We start from the raw sequence: 14,118 nt of genomic DNA, 5'->3' as shown, positions 1-14,118 counted from the left end.
AATATCTAAAGGGCTGTCACATTGTAGAAGGATCAACTTTATTCTCATTTGCACAAGGAAAGACTAGAAGCAATGGGATGAAACTGAATGGGAGGAGACAGAGATTAGATATTAGAAAAAACTTTTTGACAGTTAGAGTGATCAATGAGTGGAACAGGCTGCCACGAGAAGTGGTGAGTTCTCCTTCAATGGAAGTCTTCAAACAGAGGCTGGACAGACATCTGACTGGGATGATTTAGCGAATCCTGCTTTTAGCAGAGGGTTGGACCAGATGGCCCAGGAGGTCCCTTCCAACTCTACGATTCTATGATTCTATGATTGTATGATTCAAATGCATCCCAATTGTGCCACAGTATAATAAATGAGCACATCTTTCAGAGGAATATGTCTTGTTGGTTGCCTACTTGACACCAGCAGTGTCATGTACAGTTTATAAGTCTAGTGCATTTTAAACTCTTCTTGGCATCTGACGTATATAGCGTTACTTGAAAGTTTGTGAACCCTTCAGAATGTTCCATTTTTCGGCATCAATTTAACCTAAAGCTACATCAGATTTTCACACAAGCCCTAAAAGTAGAAACAGATTACAAAATAAAACAAAATGAGTAAAATATATTAGACTTTGATCCTGATTCATTAAACCACCACTCCAGATTTTTTTTTATTGCACTACTGGAGTGGTGCTTTAAATGAATTTCTCTTGCCCCCTGTCTCATATTTCTCTACCATCGCCTTAATAGTTTTCCAGCGTTGCTCCAGCTAATCTCCTACGAAAAGTGACCTGTCGACTGCTCCAGTGTTTTACGGAGTGGCGCGGAGGTCATTTTTCAGTACAAGTCTGAGAGCCTTGTTCCGGCTCTCATAGACTTGCACTGAGAGCTTGTGACGTAAGCTTCTGAATTCGAGACAGTCAGAAGCTGCGCTCACAAGATGGCGCTGCGGGACCTGGACGGTGCTAAAATACAGTGAAGATGTTGGACTGCGAGTATATGACTGGGGGCAGGGGTTTTACATTTAAAGAGTTAATCAAGAAATGGAGAAGAAAAAAAACAAACAAACATTGAAATGGTGCTTTAAAACAATTTCACCAGAATTCTCCCAAAAATTACTTCAAAAGTTGCAAAATTTTAGAGAATCATACTACCAGGTCATGTTTACCACACAAGGAACGCGGTGGAAAACAAAACCCAAAAAACAAATGGCAGAATTGCATTTTTATTTTTTTGCAATTTCACCCAACTTTGAATTTTTCCACCCCTTGTAAAAAGGGGTGGAAACAATGAACATGCAAAAACAATTTATGACCTTAAAGAGTTAATGTAACCGAACAATAAAACCCTCCATGCAAAAAAAATCATGACATGGTGACATGCCTGAAGATTTCACTTGCTGCGCTGTAGAATATGTCCACATGGGATATTTCCACTGTTAAAAGAGAAGCAGTCCGTAGGGTCGTACATATTAAACTAAAGCTATGCCCATAATGACGCAGTTGTACTGATTTAATACATACATTCAGTGAAGTACGGTAGTTTGGGTCTCTGTGCATCAGTGCGGGCCCGTGGGTAGTGCTGTCACTATTCCTGAAGACTGTCAGGAGATCAATCTGCGCAAGTGCAGCCCATGGCTAGGACGGCGCAGGCACAAAATTTAAATAAGATGATGAAAGACACCTGAGGCTGCGGAGGGGATGTTGCAGAGCTGAAGACCATACAGTCAGTCCCGCCCCGATGCACGAAGACCAAAACCTCTAAAGGTACTGTCACACTTAGCGATGCACCAGCGATCCCGACTAGCGATATGACGTGGTCAGGATCGCTGGTACATCGCTAAGTGGTCGCTAGTGAGCTGCCACTGCCACACAGGCAGATCTCACCAGCGACATCGCTGGGGACGGGGGTCGCTACTTACCTGTCACACCAGGCGATCCTGCGTCCTCCCGCCCGGCTCCACGCTCGTCTCTCCACAGGAAGCACCGCAGGAAGCTGACGACGAGAAACAGTCCTGGACGTTCTCGTGCGATCAGCGATAACCAGCGGGGGAGCGGGTCGGAGGTAAGTATCAGACATAGCGATATCGCTAGCAATATCGCTATAATGTCGCAAGTTATAGCGATATTGCTAGCGATATCGCTAAGTGTGACAGTACCTTAATGAGGATTTTAAAACAACCAGGCTGTGGATTTCTTCACTGAATGTATGTATTACATCAGTATAACAGCGCCATTATGGGCATAGTTTTAATTTAATATGCACGACCCTGATGACAGGTTCTCTTTAATTCTGTAGTTTTAATCCTGCAGCAAAAAGTGACATTTTCAGCAAAGCCAGGTAGGTTGATCATATTATATCCACATAGGTGCTCAATTCTGCTGCTGATTTTCTCTGCAGTTTGTGTAAGATCTTGTACAATCACATGAGCACCACGGGTACTGTAATAGGCAGCAGACTTTCTGCGGAACAGGCACTAAAAAATAAAAATAAAAATAAATAACCAAAGAGGAATTACCACACTGCAGTAATGTCTGGGATGATGCTTTGCTCTACTGCAATGAGACCTGGATTTTACACCCAGAAACTCCTCAGTGCCTCCACTGTGTCAGCACACACTAAATCTCTCCCTTTTCCAATGTTTCTGGATATTTGTCAGATCATTATATATGTGTAATGAAATAAAGCCGAGCACTCACCTTAGTAAACTGGACTTATGAGACTTCTGGAAAACTTTGTAACATCCTGATAATAGGAAATGATAGACGAGTAGAAATGATGAAAATGTATACAACCTATTAGTCCCATATACACTTTAATTCGTTAGGACGTGAATAATTGAATTGCCATGCTTTCATATATAACAGCAGAATTATCTCACAGTGAAATCAAGATACTCTGCCGAGCCTGAGGAAAAGGCAACTGAAGTTTAAAGGGGAATGTGCTACTAGACAGAATGTAGAGATCACATCATTGAGAAGGCTTGCAGCTTTATTCAAACACTTACAGCGCTGCTCACCATTATTGGCACCCTTATTGATTTTACTCACATAGCGCCATTAATTCCATGGCGCTTTACATACATCATTAGCACTGTCCCTATTTGGGCTCACAATCTACATTCCCCATCAGTATGTCTTTGGAACGTGGGAGGAAACCGGAGAACCCGGAGGAAACCCACGCAAACACGAGGAGAACTTACAAACTCCTGACGTCAATAGTGATGAGCAAATTTGTTCAAAAAGCGATCGCCGAACATAAAAGCGGTACAGTTATGGCATATTCGGATTCGTGATTGAAAACGTAAGCAAAATTTTCTAAAATTGGAAACATTTGGTAAAAAGTGCGGGAAAATATTTGCGTCGTCTCTAAAGCATTTGGAGCACTTTGGCTATGATAATGGTGGGGTATGATGAGCGTGGGGCAAGTGTTTGAGGTTTGCTTAATTTTTTTCATAGACTGTATAATATCTTCAGAAATAAATGGGAAATGTAACAGTTATAGTCTCAGGATTTTTTAATTAGTTATCCAAAGTAGTTGGTATTTTCTCCCACTTTTCCTTTGCAGTGTGTTCAGGTTTTTGAATGGAATGTTTGCAGAGTTCTTTTTTTGCAATGGCAGATTTCAACTCACCCCAAAGATTTTCAATGGGATGGGAGGTCAGGACTCGTCGCTGGCCATTTTAAAACAATTTATTTTTTTCTTTTTTCAACCATTCCTGTGTACTTTTGGATGCATTGCTCTGGGTCATTATCCTTCTGGGGAGGACTCATGATCTTCGACTCAAAGTTTTCTCACAAGTTTTGCTCTAAAAACGCAATAATTCTCTGATTTCATTATTCCTATGATATGGGTCAAGGCCTCCAGTACCAGACAGCAAAGCAACCCCACTATATTATGGATCCTCCACCATGCTTAACTGTTGGTAGGGTGTTTTTTCTTGCTTTGCATTGCCAAAAAGCTCTATTTTTGCTTCATCTGTCCATAGAACATTTTCCCAGAAGGACTGTGGTTTTTCTATTTTTTTTTTTTGTTTCAAGTTATTGTTTATCATTTTCACTTTCATATTCAACAAGAGTGCTCTATACAAAAAAAAAACAACAAACTTTCACTTGATTTGTTTTTTTTCCCCAGGAGATATTCCACATTATGTACTTACGCTTCATGGGTGCCACCAATACTGAGCAGGATTGTAGGCCTCATTCATAAATCTGTAAGTCACGCATGTGTTCTGTGCTTTTCACATACAGAACACGTGCCCACTGCAGTCTGTGAGGCTGTTCATTACGGAAACATGTCCATATTTGATCTGCATCAAGGATGAAATTTACCTATAAGGGTCTATGGGCCACATTCCTCAAGGACGGTGTTATGAAGGGGCATAATTGAGTCAAATGTCTCAGATTCATGAAGGAGGTTCATACCTCTTAATGTGGAGCATCTGATGTGTGGCTTGCGTGTCCATGTGTCATGACAGAAACCTCACTCCAGTCAGGTACTGAAGTGAGATTTCTGGAGTAGGAACTCAAATTAGATGACCTGTGGAGACCTACCCCACCCTAGCTCAGCCCATTTTGTTGGAGCTGGAAGTAACTGTGGTAAAAACGCCAAAAGTTTCAAAGTTTTGGCTTTACTCTGAAATGTGTCAAAATATTGCAACGTTTCAAAGCTTTTACGCCACAATTCTGGCATGAATGCAGCGCTGAAGCGAGCCCTAAGGATCTGTGAAGATCACAGACTGCGTACGAATGACATCAGTGTGCAGTCCGTGATTAATATTGTGGATGGTAGAAGCTGTCATTTATATTTTCATGCATGAATATCACTGATGAAACAATTATGGGAAAAACGGACACACTGACCAACCAGTGATGAAAAACAAAAAACAGTGATGATCAAAAACAATGAAACATGGACTGTTTTTTTTGTATGTAAATAAAAAAAAAAAAAACATGGAAGTCTGAATGAGGCCTTATAGATGGTAAACAGGATAAAAAAGGATCTGTCTGGCATCAGTAGGTATTTAAGTGAATGATTCTTTTTCCATTTTACCTGCTGTTTTAATTTTCTGACAACTTTAGAAGAAACCTGTCACTTCGGCTAATGCCATTAACCTGCAGATATAGGGTGCAGGGAGATGTGACTGCAGCCGTGCTGGCGCACCTGTGCGGGAGAAAGCTGGCGGCTCTTGGAAGGAAAAAAGTTCATTTTTTTCCCCAGATAATGCACTTTCAGCACAGCGGCTTGGCAGAGTTTTAACACCATAAGGCCAGGGTCACACTTGCGAGTGCAATGCGAGAAACTTGCGTGAGTCTCTCGCCTCAATACCCGGCATTCAGGACCGGATTTCTGTGAAGTTGAACGCTCCGATCCAAGTGACAGCGGCCGTGCCGGGTATTGATACGCAAGTTTCTCGCATTGCACTCGCAAGTATGACCCCATCCTAAGGTATGTGCACACATGAAGTTGTTGGTGCAGAAATGTCTGCATCTCTAGGCAGGAAAAAGCGTGTAAAATAGGTGCCTTTTTTATGCATTTTCCCCACTCATTAGTATAGGTGAAATCTGCAGTAAAAATACTGAAATAATTGAAATCCTGCAGATTTAAAATCAGAAAAAAATATGCAGGTCAAAAATAAGCAAACTCTGCATGAGATTTTTCACTTTGCTGCCATTCAGGTATTGTGACAAATCTGTGCAGAAATAGAAAATTGCAACAAAAGATGCAAACAAAAAAAACAAAAAAAAATTCGCAAAGTGTGCACAGGCCCTAAATCTGCAGATTTGTCCTGTATCTGTAGGTTAATAGGATTATCAAACATACCAAGGTTCCTTTAAGTTTATTTAAAAAAAAAAAAAAATATATGTAAAACTACCCTGATTATACTGACTTACCTGAGCAAACCAGGTGAATGATAGCCCAGAAATAACCATCTACATCAAACTACAGAAAAAGATAGAAATTATATATTACACTCAAGTTTGTATAAATATACACTGTGTGTATATATATATATATATATATATATATATATATATATATATATATATATATATATATACAGAGCCTACAAGTAGTATTCAACCCCCTGCAGATTTAGCAGGTTTGATAAGATGCAAATAAGTTAGAGCCTTCAAACTTCACACAAGAGCAGGATTTATTAACAGATGCATAAATCTTACAAACCAAAAAGTTATGTTGCTCAGTTAAATTTTAATAAATTTTAAACATAAAAGTGTGGGTCAATTATTATTCAACCCCTAGGTTTAATATTTTGTGGAATAACCCTTGTTTGCAATTACAGCTAATAATCGTCTTTTATAAGACCTGATCAGGCCGGCACAGGTCTCTGGAGTTATCTTGGCCCACTCCTCCATGCAGATCTTCTCCAAGTTATCTAGGTTCTTTGGGTGTCTCATGTGGACTTTAATCTTGAGCTCCTTCCACAAGTTTTCAATTGGGTTAAGGTCAGGAGACTGACTAGGCCACTCCAACACCTTGATTTTTTGCCTCTTGAACCAGGCCTTGGTTTTCTTGGCTGTGTGCTTTGGGTCGTTGTCTTGTTGGAAGATGAAATGACGCCCCATCTTAAGATCCTTGATGGAGGAGCGGAGGTTCTTGGCCAAAATCTCCAGGTAGGCCGTGCTATCCATCTTCCCATGGATGCGGACCAGATGGCCAGGCCCCTTGGCTGAGAAACAGCCCCACAGCATGATGCTGCCACCACCATGCTTGACTGTAGGGATGGTATTCTTGGGGTCGTATGCAGTGCCATCCAGTCTCCAAACGTCACGTGTGTGGTTGGCACCAAAGATCTCGATCTTGGTCTCATCAGACCAGAGAACCTTGAACCAGTTTGTCTCAGAGTCCTCCAAGTGATCATGAGCAAACTGTAGACGAGCCTTGACATGACGCTTTGAAAGTAAAGGTACCTTACGGGCTCGTCTGGAACGGAGACCATTGCGGTGGAGTACGTTACTTATGGTATTGACTGAAACCAATGTCCCCACTGCCATGAGATCTTCCCGGAGCTCCTTCCTTGTTGTCCTTGGGTTAGCCTTGACTCTTCGGACAAGCCTGGCCTCGGCACGGGAGGAAACTTTCAAAGGCTGTCCAGGCCGTGGAAGGCTAACAGTAGTTCCATAAGCCTTCCACTTCCGGATGATGCTCCCAACAGTGGAGACAGGTAGGCCCAACTCCTTGGAAAGGGTTTTGTACCCCTTGCCAGCCTTGTGACCCTCCACGATCTTGTCTCTGATGGCCTTGGAATGCTCCTTTGTCTTTCCCATGTTGATCATGTATGAGTGCTGTTCACAAGTTTGGGGAGGGTCTTAAATAGTCAGAAAAGGCTGGAAAAAGAGATAATTAATCCAAACATGTGAAGCTCATTGTTCTTTGTGCCTGAAATACTTCTTAATACTTTAGGGGAACCAAACAGAATTCTGGTGGTTTGAGGGGTTGAATAATAAATGACCCTCTGAATAAACTTTTCACAATTTAAAAAAAAATTAAACAAAGAAATAACATTCTTTTTTGCTGCAGTGCATTTCACACTTCCAGGCTGATCTACAGTCCAAATGTCACAATGCCAAGTTAATTCCGAATGTGTAAACCTGCTAAATCTGCAGGGGGTTGAATACTACTTGTAGGCACTGTATATAAAATTTGTTTTACATATACACAAGAAAACAAAAGACTTTGCGCCAAATAACCTGACATCAGATTGTGGGTTAGGAATACATCACCGCTGTCTTAGTATAATAAACAGATGCTAGACAGGGTGCGCTAAATTATATGTGTAAGCTGTTCGTCTGTAAACACATGTTATCATAAGGAGTACCACAATCCAATTGCTGACTGAATTTAATGGCCATATTCTTTTGTTATTTCAGTTTTGTTTTTTTCCTACCCTTCTTCCAAGAGCCATCGCTTTTTTTTTTTATATTTGTGTCAATGTGGCCATGTGAGGGCTATTTACCCTGTTCACTAAATGGTTAAACTGACCTGCCATTATCATTCCCCAAGTCAGTACATACCAAACATGTAGAGTTCTTTTTTTAAGTGATCAAAAATAAATAAATAAACAGACCAAAATATGTATACATTTGTTTTTTCCTTTTGTCACCATTTTCCAAGACATTTCCATTTTTCGGGATCTGGGTGATAGCTTACTTTTTTGTGCCTTGAGCAAACATTTTTATTGATAGCATTTTGGGGTAGATATGATGTTTTAATTGCTTTTTATTGTATTTTATTGCAATGTTGTGGTGGCCAAAAAACAGAATTCTGGTGTTTCTTTTTTTCTCTCGTTACGCTGTTTACCAATATGATTAATTTATTTTATATTTTCATACATTGGACATTTCTGAACACCAATACCGAATGAGTATTGTTTTATTTTCAGTGGGGCAAAAGGGAGGCAATTTGAGCGTTTTTTTTTTTGTTTTTGTTTTTTTAAATTTAAAAATAGTCCCTTTAGGAGACTTGAAGCTGCGATCGTCTGATCGCCTGTGATATACATAGCACTGCTATGTATAGTAGAAATCACAATCTCCTATGAACGCCAGCAACATGCCGGCGTTCACAGGAGTATTGGAATGACAGGCACGGAGATCTTCTACAGGCCCCTGGCTGTCATGACAACCCATCGACACCTTGCGATGAGTTACTGATAGCAGGATTTAACTGGTTAACAGGCGCGGGTGGAGCTCAGATTCAGCCGTGGCTGTAAAAGGCACATGACCGCTTATTAAATCAGCGGTCATGCGAAGAAAAAGATGTGGGCTTAGTGTCGGAGACAAGACATATGACGTGAATATACGTCACATATCGTGAACATTTCATAAACGATACATTATGTGAACGTTACATAAAACTTGTGCCGACAAACTCAAAGGCGTCATCACTATCTCCGTTTATGCTGTAGCATGGCATGGTGTGACAGTATACATCTAAAGTCTGAACCTCTAAAGACACTGAACAATGGATCTACATAGGGAAGCGCGGCCTCTAAGCTATCAAATTCTTGAGAAGAATACACTCCACCTTGGCAAAAGGGTCAATAATATTTTATGTAGCCTTAAAGAAGATTGGTCTCCACATCTCACAGTACAAATAGGATACACTAGTAAACCTGCTGTCAGGTAGTATTCCATGTTCACGAGATCTGTATGAGCCTGACTGCACGACTGATTGGCAGCTTTCTGTGCACACCAGGGGTGCACAACTTCAGTCATCAAGGGCCACCAACAGTGCATGCTTTTAGGATTTCCTCACTATTGCACAGGTGATAATTAAATCACCTGCACAGGTGAGGATTCCAACACGTGTGCAATAGTAAGGAAATCCTGAAAATATGCTCTGATTGTGGTCCTTGATGACTGAAGTTGTGCACCCCTGGTGTGCACTGTAAGGCAATGTGCACACGTATGCAGAAAATTTCTGCATAAAAATCGGGCACCTTCCTTGCGCGTTTTTGCCGTGATTTTTTCCGCGCGTCCCCAGACACACAAAAAATAGCTAGAAATGCGGAATTTTCCGCGAAATTAATGAGCATGCGAAAAAAAACGCTGTGTGTGAACACAGCCTAAATATACAGAGCTCCGCATTCAGAGCACTGCTAGATCTGCAGAAGAATACAGATTTTTTTATTTTTTTTTATAAAAATGAAAGCAAGCAGATCAGTCAGTGATACATTGCTGGAATGGTGGTCTATGCTCTACATTATGCTCAAATGGGGTAGTAAAATCCTGGCTTTAATATCAGGATTATACAGCCAGTCTCAAATTGATTTAAGTATCTACATCAGTCGCATCAGGTCTTAGAGATCCATTTACTATGTATACAGTTTGTATTGTGACATCTGGTTTCAGATCAGTTTAAGTAGAGAGAAAGGACTGGAATATGCAGTTTAGTGTGTGGCCAGCTTGGTCAGCACACATTTGCCGATTTCAGAGAACTTTCTTAAATCAAAAGATTTGTTTCCTATATTAAAACAACCCAGAACATAACCCCTCGTTACCGACATGTTGATTTAACCAGATTCATACAGTTATTTATCACCTGCTATTACTACTCACCATGAGGTTTATGGAAATTACAGACAAGAAATCTGTATTCGGGTAAACTTTTAGACACTGCAGTGTTAAATTGTTGCTTAATTACTAAAAATCCACGTGGTGCTCTCCACATTGATGTAAAGCACAAAATAAACCTGGTAATTTAGCAGAAGCCAGTTTGTACAGTTTCATATGAAGAATTCCCTGCAGTACAACATGCAGCTTGGCTAATTGCCACTTCATACGGCTTGCCAGGCAAACACTCTGCCTCCATTTCTGGTTTCAATGAACAGATGTGAAACAAAATGTTTTACTGCTGTGGAGAAAAACATATTGCTGGTCCTCTGCTTATTCATTACTAACACAAACTCACTTGGAAAGATGGAACACAAGTGAAAGGAGGCAGGCACAAGTGCAATCTGGGGATTTCCTATAACCAGAATTTAGACTGGAGCAAAAAACATGCTGACAAAGAGCATGGACCGCACCTCCAAAAAAAAAAAAAAAAAAGTCATACATTGATCTAATGCCGCCAGGCAAAAATATAACTAAACATGAGGTTCTTAGTGCGTTGTGCGCCATCCACTGCTGCAGTGACAATGCAGCAGTGGGGGGGGGGGCGGCCTGGAGTCATGGGGACTCAGTCTTGCAGCATGGGCGCTGTGAGACACCAGATCAATGTGTGGTTTTTGGAAGTCCGGTCCATTCTCTTTTTCAGCATAAAACTATAAAACAGTTAAAAAAATATTATTGACATGAATGTGCAGCATTGGAGAAACTGGCAGGCGGCACTGATTTCTTGCCTTTCCTCGTGTTCTTTATCAACCCTAAGGTAAGGATAGGAAGATAAGATTTTGAGCTACATTAGGTTGCAGACCTCAGCTTTATGTATTAAACATTGCCAATTCTGTATATTACATTGGTATATAGAGGGAATGTGTGACCAAAAATTAAATATCAAGTTTTTTTATCTTAAATCTATTTCCCAATTTTGTCTGTTGCTCAATTTTCCATACAATTAACTATACAAAATAAAAACTCTTGCTATTTTAATATTTCCTGCTTCGTTCAGATGACTTTACAAGTCTCATTATCATCACAGACATGATCACAATTAAAGATAACTACCTATATAGATAACAGAGGATGTAGAGTGGTGAAACTTGAAGCATGTAGGCACCACTGAAAAATCTTCAACTGGGTGCCTAATTATAATGGGTCTTTATTCCCTTAATGACCGCCAATACGTCTTTTTACTGACCTGAGATGTAAGACTAGCATCCCTATACAGGTGACAATCCAGCAGCTGTCAGCTGTACACTATAGCTGACAACTTGCGGCATTAGCCATTCCATTGGCACCGTCCATATCTGTTTAACCCCTAAAGGCCCCATTAAACGCTTCAATGTCCCAGCGATCCCACCAACGATCCGACGTGGATGGGATCACTGGGACATAGTTAGCTATCACATAGACACTCACCAGCGATCAGGACCAGCGAGTAAGCTGGTTTCCAAGGTAAACAGCGGGTATTCAAGAGCCGCGCGGCTCTTAGATACCCGCTGTTTACCTTGGAAACCAGCTCCCAGCGTCGCTGATTGTTGGGTCTCTCACTGTCACACGCAGCGATGCGCGCTGGCCAGCGGAAGACCAACGATCAAAAAATGTCCCAGGACGTTCGAGCACGATACCTGGCAGGGGGGCCGGTCGCTGATCCATGTCACACACATAGCGATATCGCTGTGGCTTCACAAAATCAGCAATCTCGCTGGCGATCTCACTGTGTGATGGGGCCTTTAGATGGTGCTGTCAATAGTGATTACATCGTATAAATGGTTAAATGTACATGTACGATGCATGTAGTGAAGGGGTTAATGTCATGTCTCCCCCTTTGATGTGGGCTCTGGCGATGAGCCCACATCTTTCCTGTCACATGTCAGCTGATTTGAACAGTTGACATGTGCCCCTAACAGGTGGGGGTGGAATCGCGATCCACCCGCTGCTGTTAATTTGTTCAATGTCGCTGTCAATCTCTGACAGCAGCATTTAATGTATCTCACCGGAAGTGCGTCACTAATCCCGCCTATTGGCGCCCGTGTCACATGACCGTGGGTCACTGATGGTTGGCATGAGAACTCGGGGTCTGCAGCAGACCCCTGTGGTTGTCATTGCCATGAGCACCGCCCAGCCATCAGCGCTCGCCGCAATTGATCATTTCAGCTACATAGAGCAGGGCTACACCCCTGATCTATGTAGCACAGGTGATCGGATGATCGCAACTTCTAGTCTCCCATGGAGACTACTATTGAAGCAAATGTAAAAGGTAAAAAAAATAAAAATATTAAAAAGATAAATACAAAAAGTTCAAATCAACCCCCATTCAAAATAAAACAATTAGAAAAAAAATAAAAAACATATTTGGGAAGAAGGGGAGGAAAAAACAAACACAAAATGGGCTGCGGAGTGAAGGGGCTCCCTCTTTATCCCCATCAGCACCCTGAGATCATGATTGTGTGGTCCTGATGTTTGCCATGGTAATTCATGACCAAATAACGGTCTTAGTCTGCCGGCTATAGCAACCTGTTCAGAAGTTAGCGACATTTAGGCCATGTGCCCACGGTGCGGATTATGCTGCGGATCCGCAGCAGATTTAGCTGCATTGTACAGTACCATTGATTTCAATGGTAAACTGAAAAACGCTGTGCACATGCAGCGGATTTTTCCGCGCGGATTTGCGGCGGGTTCAATTCTTCATGCGGATTCCGCTGCAGTTTCACACCTTCTCCATTGTAGAGGTGTGAAACCGCAGGGCTAAACCGCAGGGCTAAACCGCAGGGCTAAACCGCAGGTCTTTTGACCTGAGAACTTACCTGCGGATTTTTCCAAATCCACGTGGAAAAATCCGCAGGACCTAAAACTACATGTGCACATAGCCTTAGGTGGTAAAATACACTTATTCCTATCATGCCACTTTGTATTAATTCCTGAAAAGCACCTGAAGGGTAAATAAACTACCTGACAACAGTTTTGGATATATTGCAGGGTGTGGTTTTTAAAATGGTATCACTTTTGCGGGGTTTTTGTAAATTTCCTTGGAAAAAGGAAAAATTACTGCTACATTTTTAAGGGTATGTGCACACGTTGCAGATTTGGCCCTGTGGATCCGCAGCAGTTTTCCATGCGGTGTACAGTACCATGTAAACCTATGGAAAACAAAAACCGCTGTGCACATGCTGTGGAAAATTCCACGCAGAAACGCAGCAATTTTCCACAGCATGTCAATTCTTTGTGCGGATTCCACAGCGTTTTTACACCGATTCCATTATAGGAATCCACAGGTGTAAAAACGCAGGCGAAATCCCCACAAAATCTGTAGGAAATCCACACTAAATCCACAGGTAAAACGCAGGTCATTTTACCTGCGGATTCTGCGCGGAAAAAAAACCCCACAGCAATCCGTAACGTGTGCACATACCCTAAACCTCCTAAAATGCTAACAAAGTAAAACAACATTTTACAAATGGTCCCGATGTAAAGAAGATATGAGGGAAATGTTATTTATTAATGTTTTGCTATGGTATGACCATCTTGATTAAAGGGATAATGAAAGTTTGCACAATTGCAATTTATTTCAAAACATATGACCTAAATTTAACATGATCATAAAGTATAGTTAGTCATGAAAAAATAAACTCCAAACCAATGGGATATGTTGAAACGTTCCAGAGTTATTACCACAAAAAGTGATGCTTCAGATTTAAAAAGTGTGGCCCGGTCACTAAGGGGTTAATATTAGTCTTCTCATATGGCCCAAAGGGACCTTTTGGGCTTTCCTAGACTCCAGTGGCCAGGTGTGAAAGGCAACCTCTGCACTATGTATAATTAAGCCCTTGGATGCACCATTTACAGTAGGTGATGTCACAGCTCACCTCCTCCCCCTCCCTTCACAATGACCTCTGCTCAAAATACCTCAAGACAATTCTGAGTCAGTCTACTGCTCCCTGTGCCCAACAGGCACAAAAATCTAATATTAGGCTTTGTAAAGCAGTAAGGAATGTGAACATTGCACT

At 41.4% G+C, this 14,118-nt stretch overlaps 1 protein-coding gene across 8 annotated transcripts in view; it reads right to left on the bottom strand.

Annotated features, from left to right (window-relative positions):
- TMEM241 (transmembrane protein 241) overlaps nucleotides 1-14,118 on the bottom strand; it is a 177,373-nt gene that overhangs the window by 99,135 nt on the left and 64,120 nt on the right. For all 8 annotated transcript variants that reach the window (XR_012221269.1, XR_012221268.1, XM_073550836.1 and 5 more), the window contains 2 exons: nucleotides 5,885-5,933; nucleotides 2,690-2,735 (listed from right to left, as the gene is read on the bottom strand). Coding sequence is in view for 6 of the 8 variants with exons in the window: in XM_073550836.1 (XP_073406937.1) it covers nucleotides 2,690-2,735; nucleotides 5,885-5,933 (95 nt within the window). In the remaining 2 variants the exon portion in view is untranslated. The remainder of the gene's footprint in view (nucleotides 1-2,689; nucleotides 2,736-5,884; nucleotides 5,934-14,118) is intronic.

This window comes from Dendrobates tinctorius, unplaced genomic scaffold, assembly GCF_039654945.1.
Source record: "Dendrobates tinctorius isolate UK_male_01 unplaced genomic scaffold, ASM3965494v1 ptg000171l, whole genome shotgun sequence".
Taxonomy (NCBI): Eukaryota; Metazoa; Chordata; class Amphibia; order Anura; family Dendrobatidae; genus Dendrobates; species Dendrobates tinctorius.
This window is presented reverse-complemented; position numbering and strand designations above follow the sequence as displayed.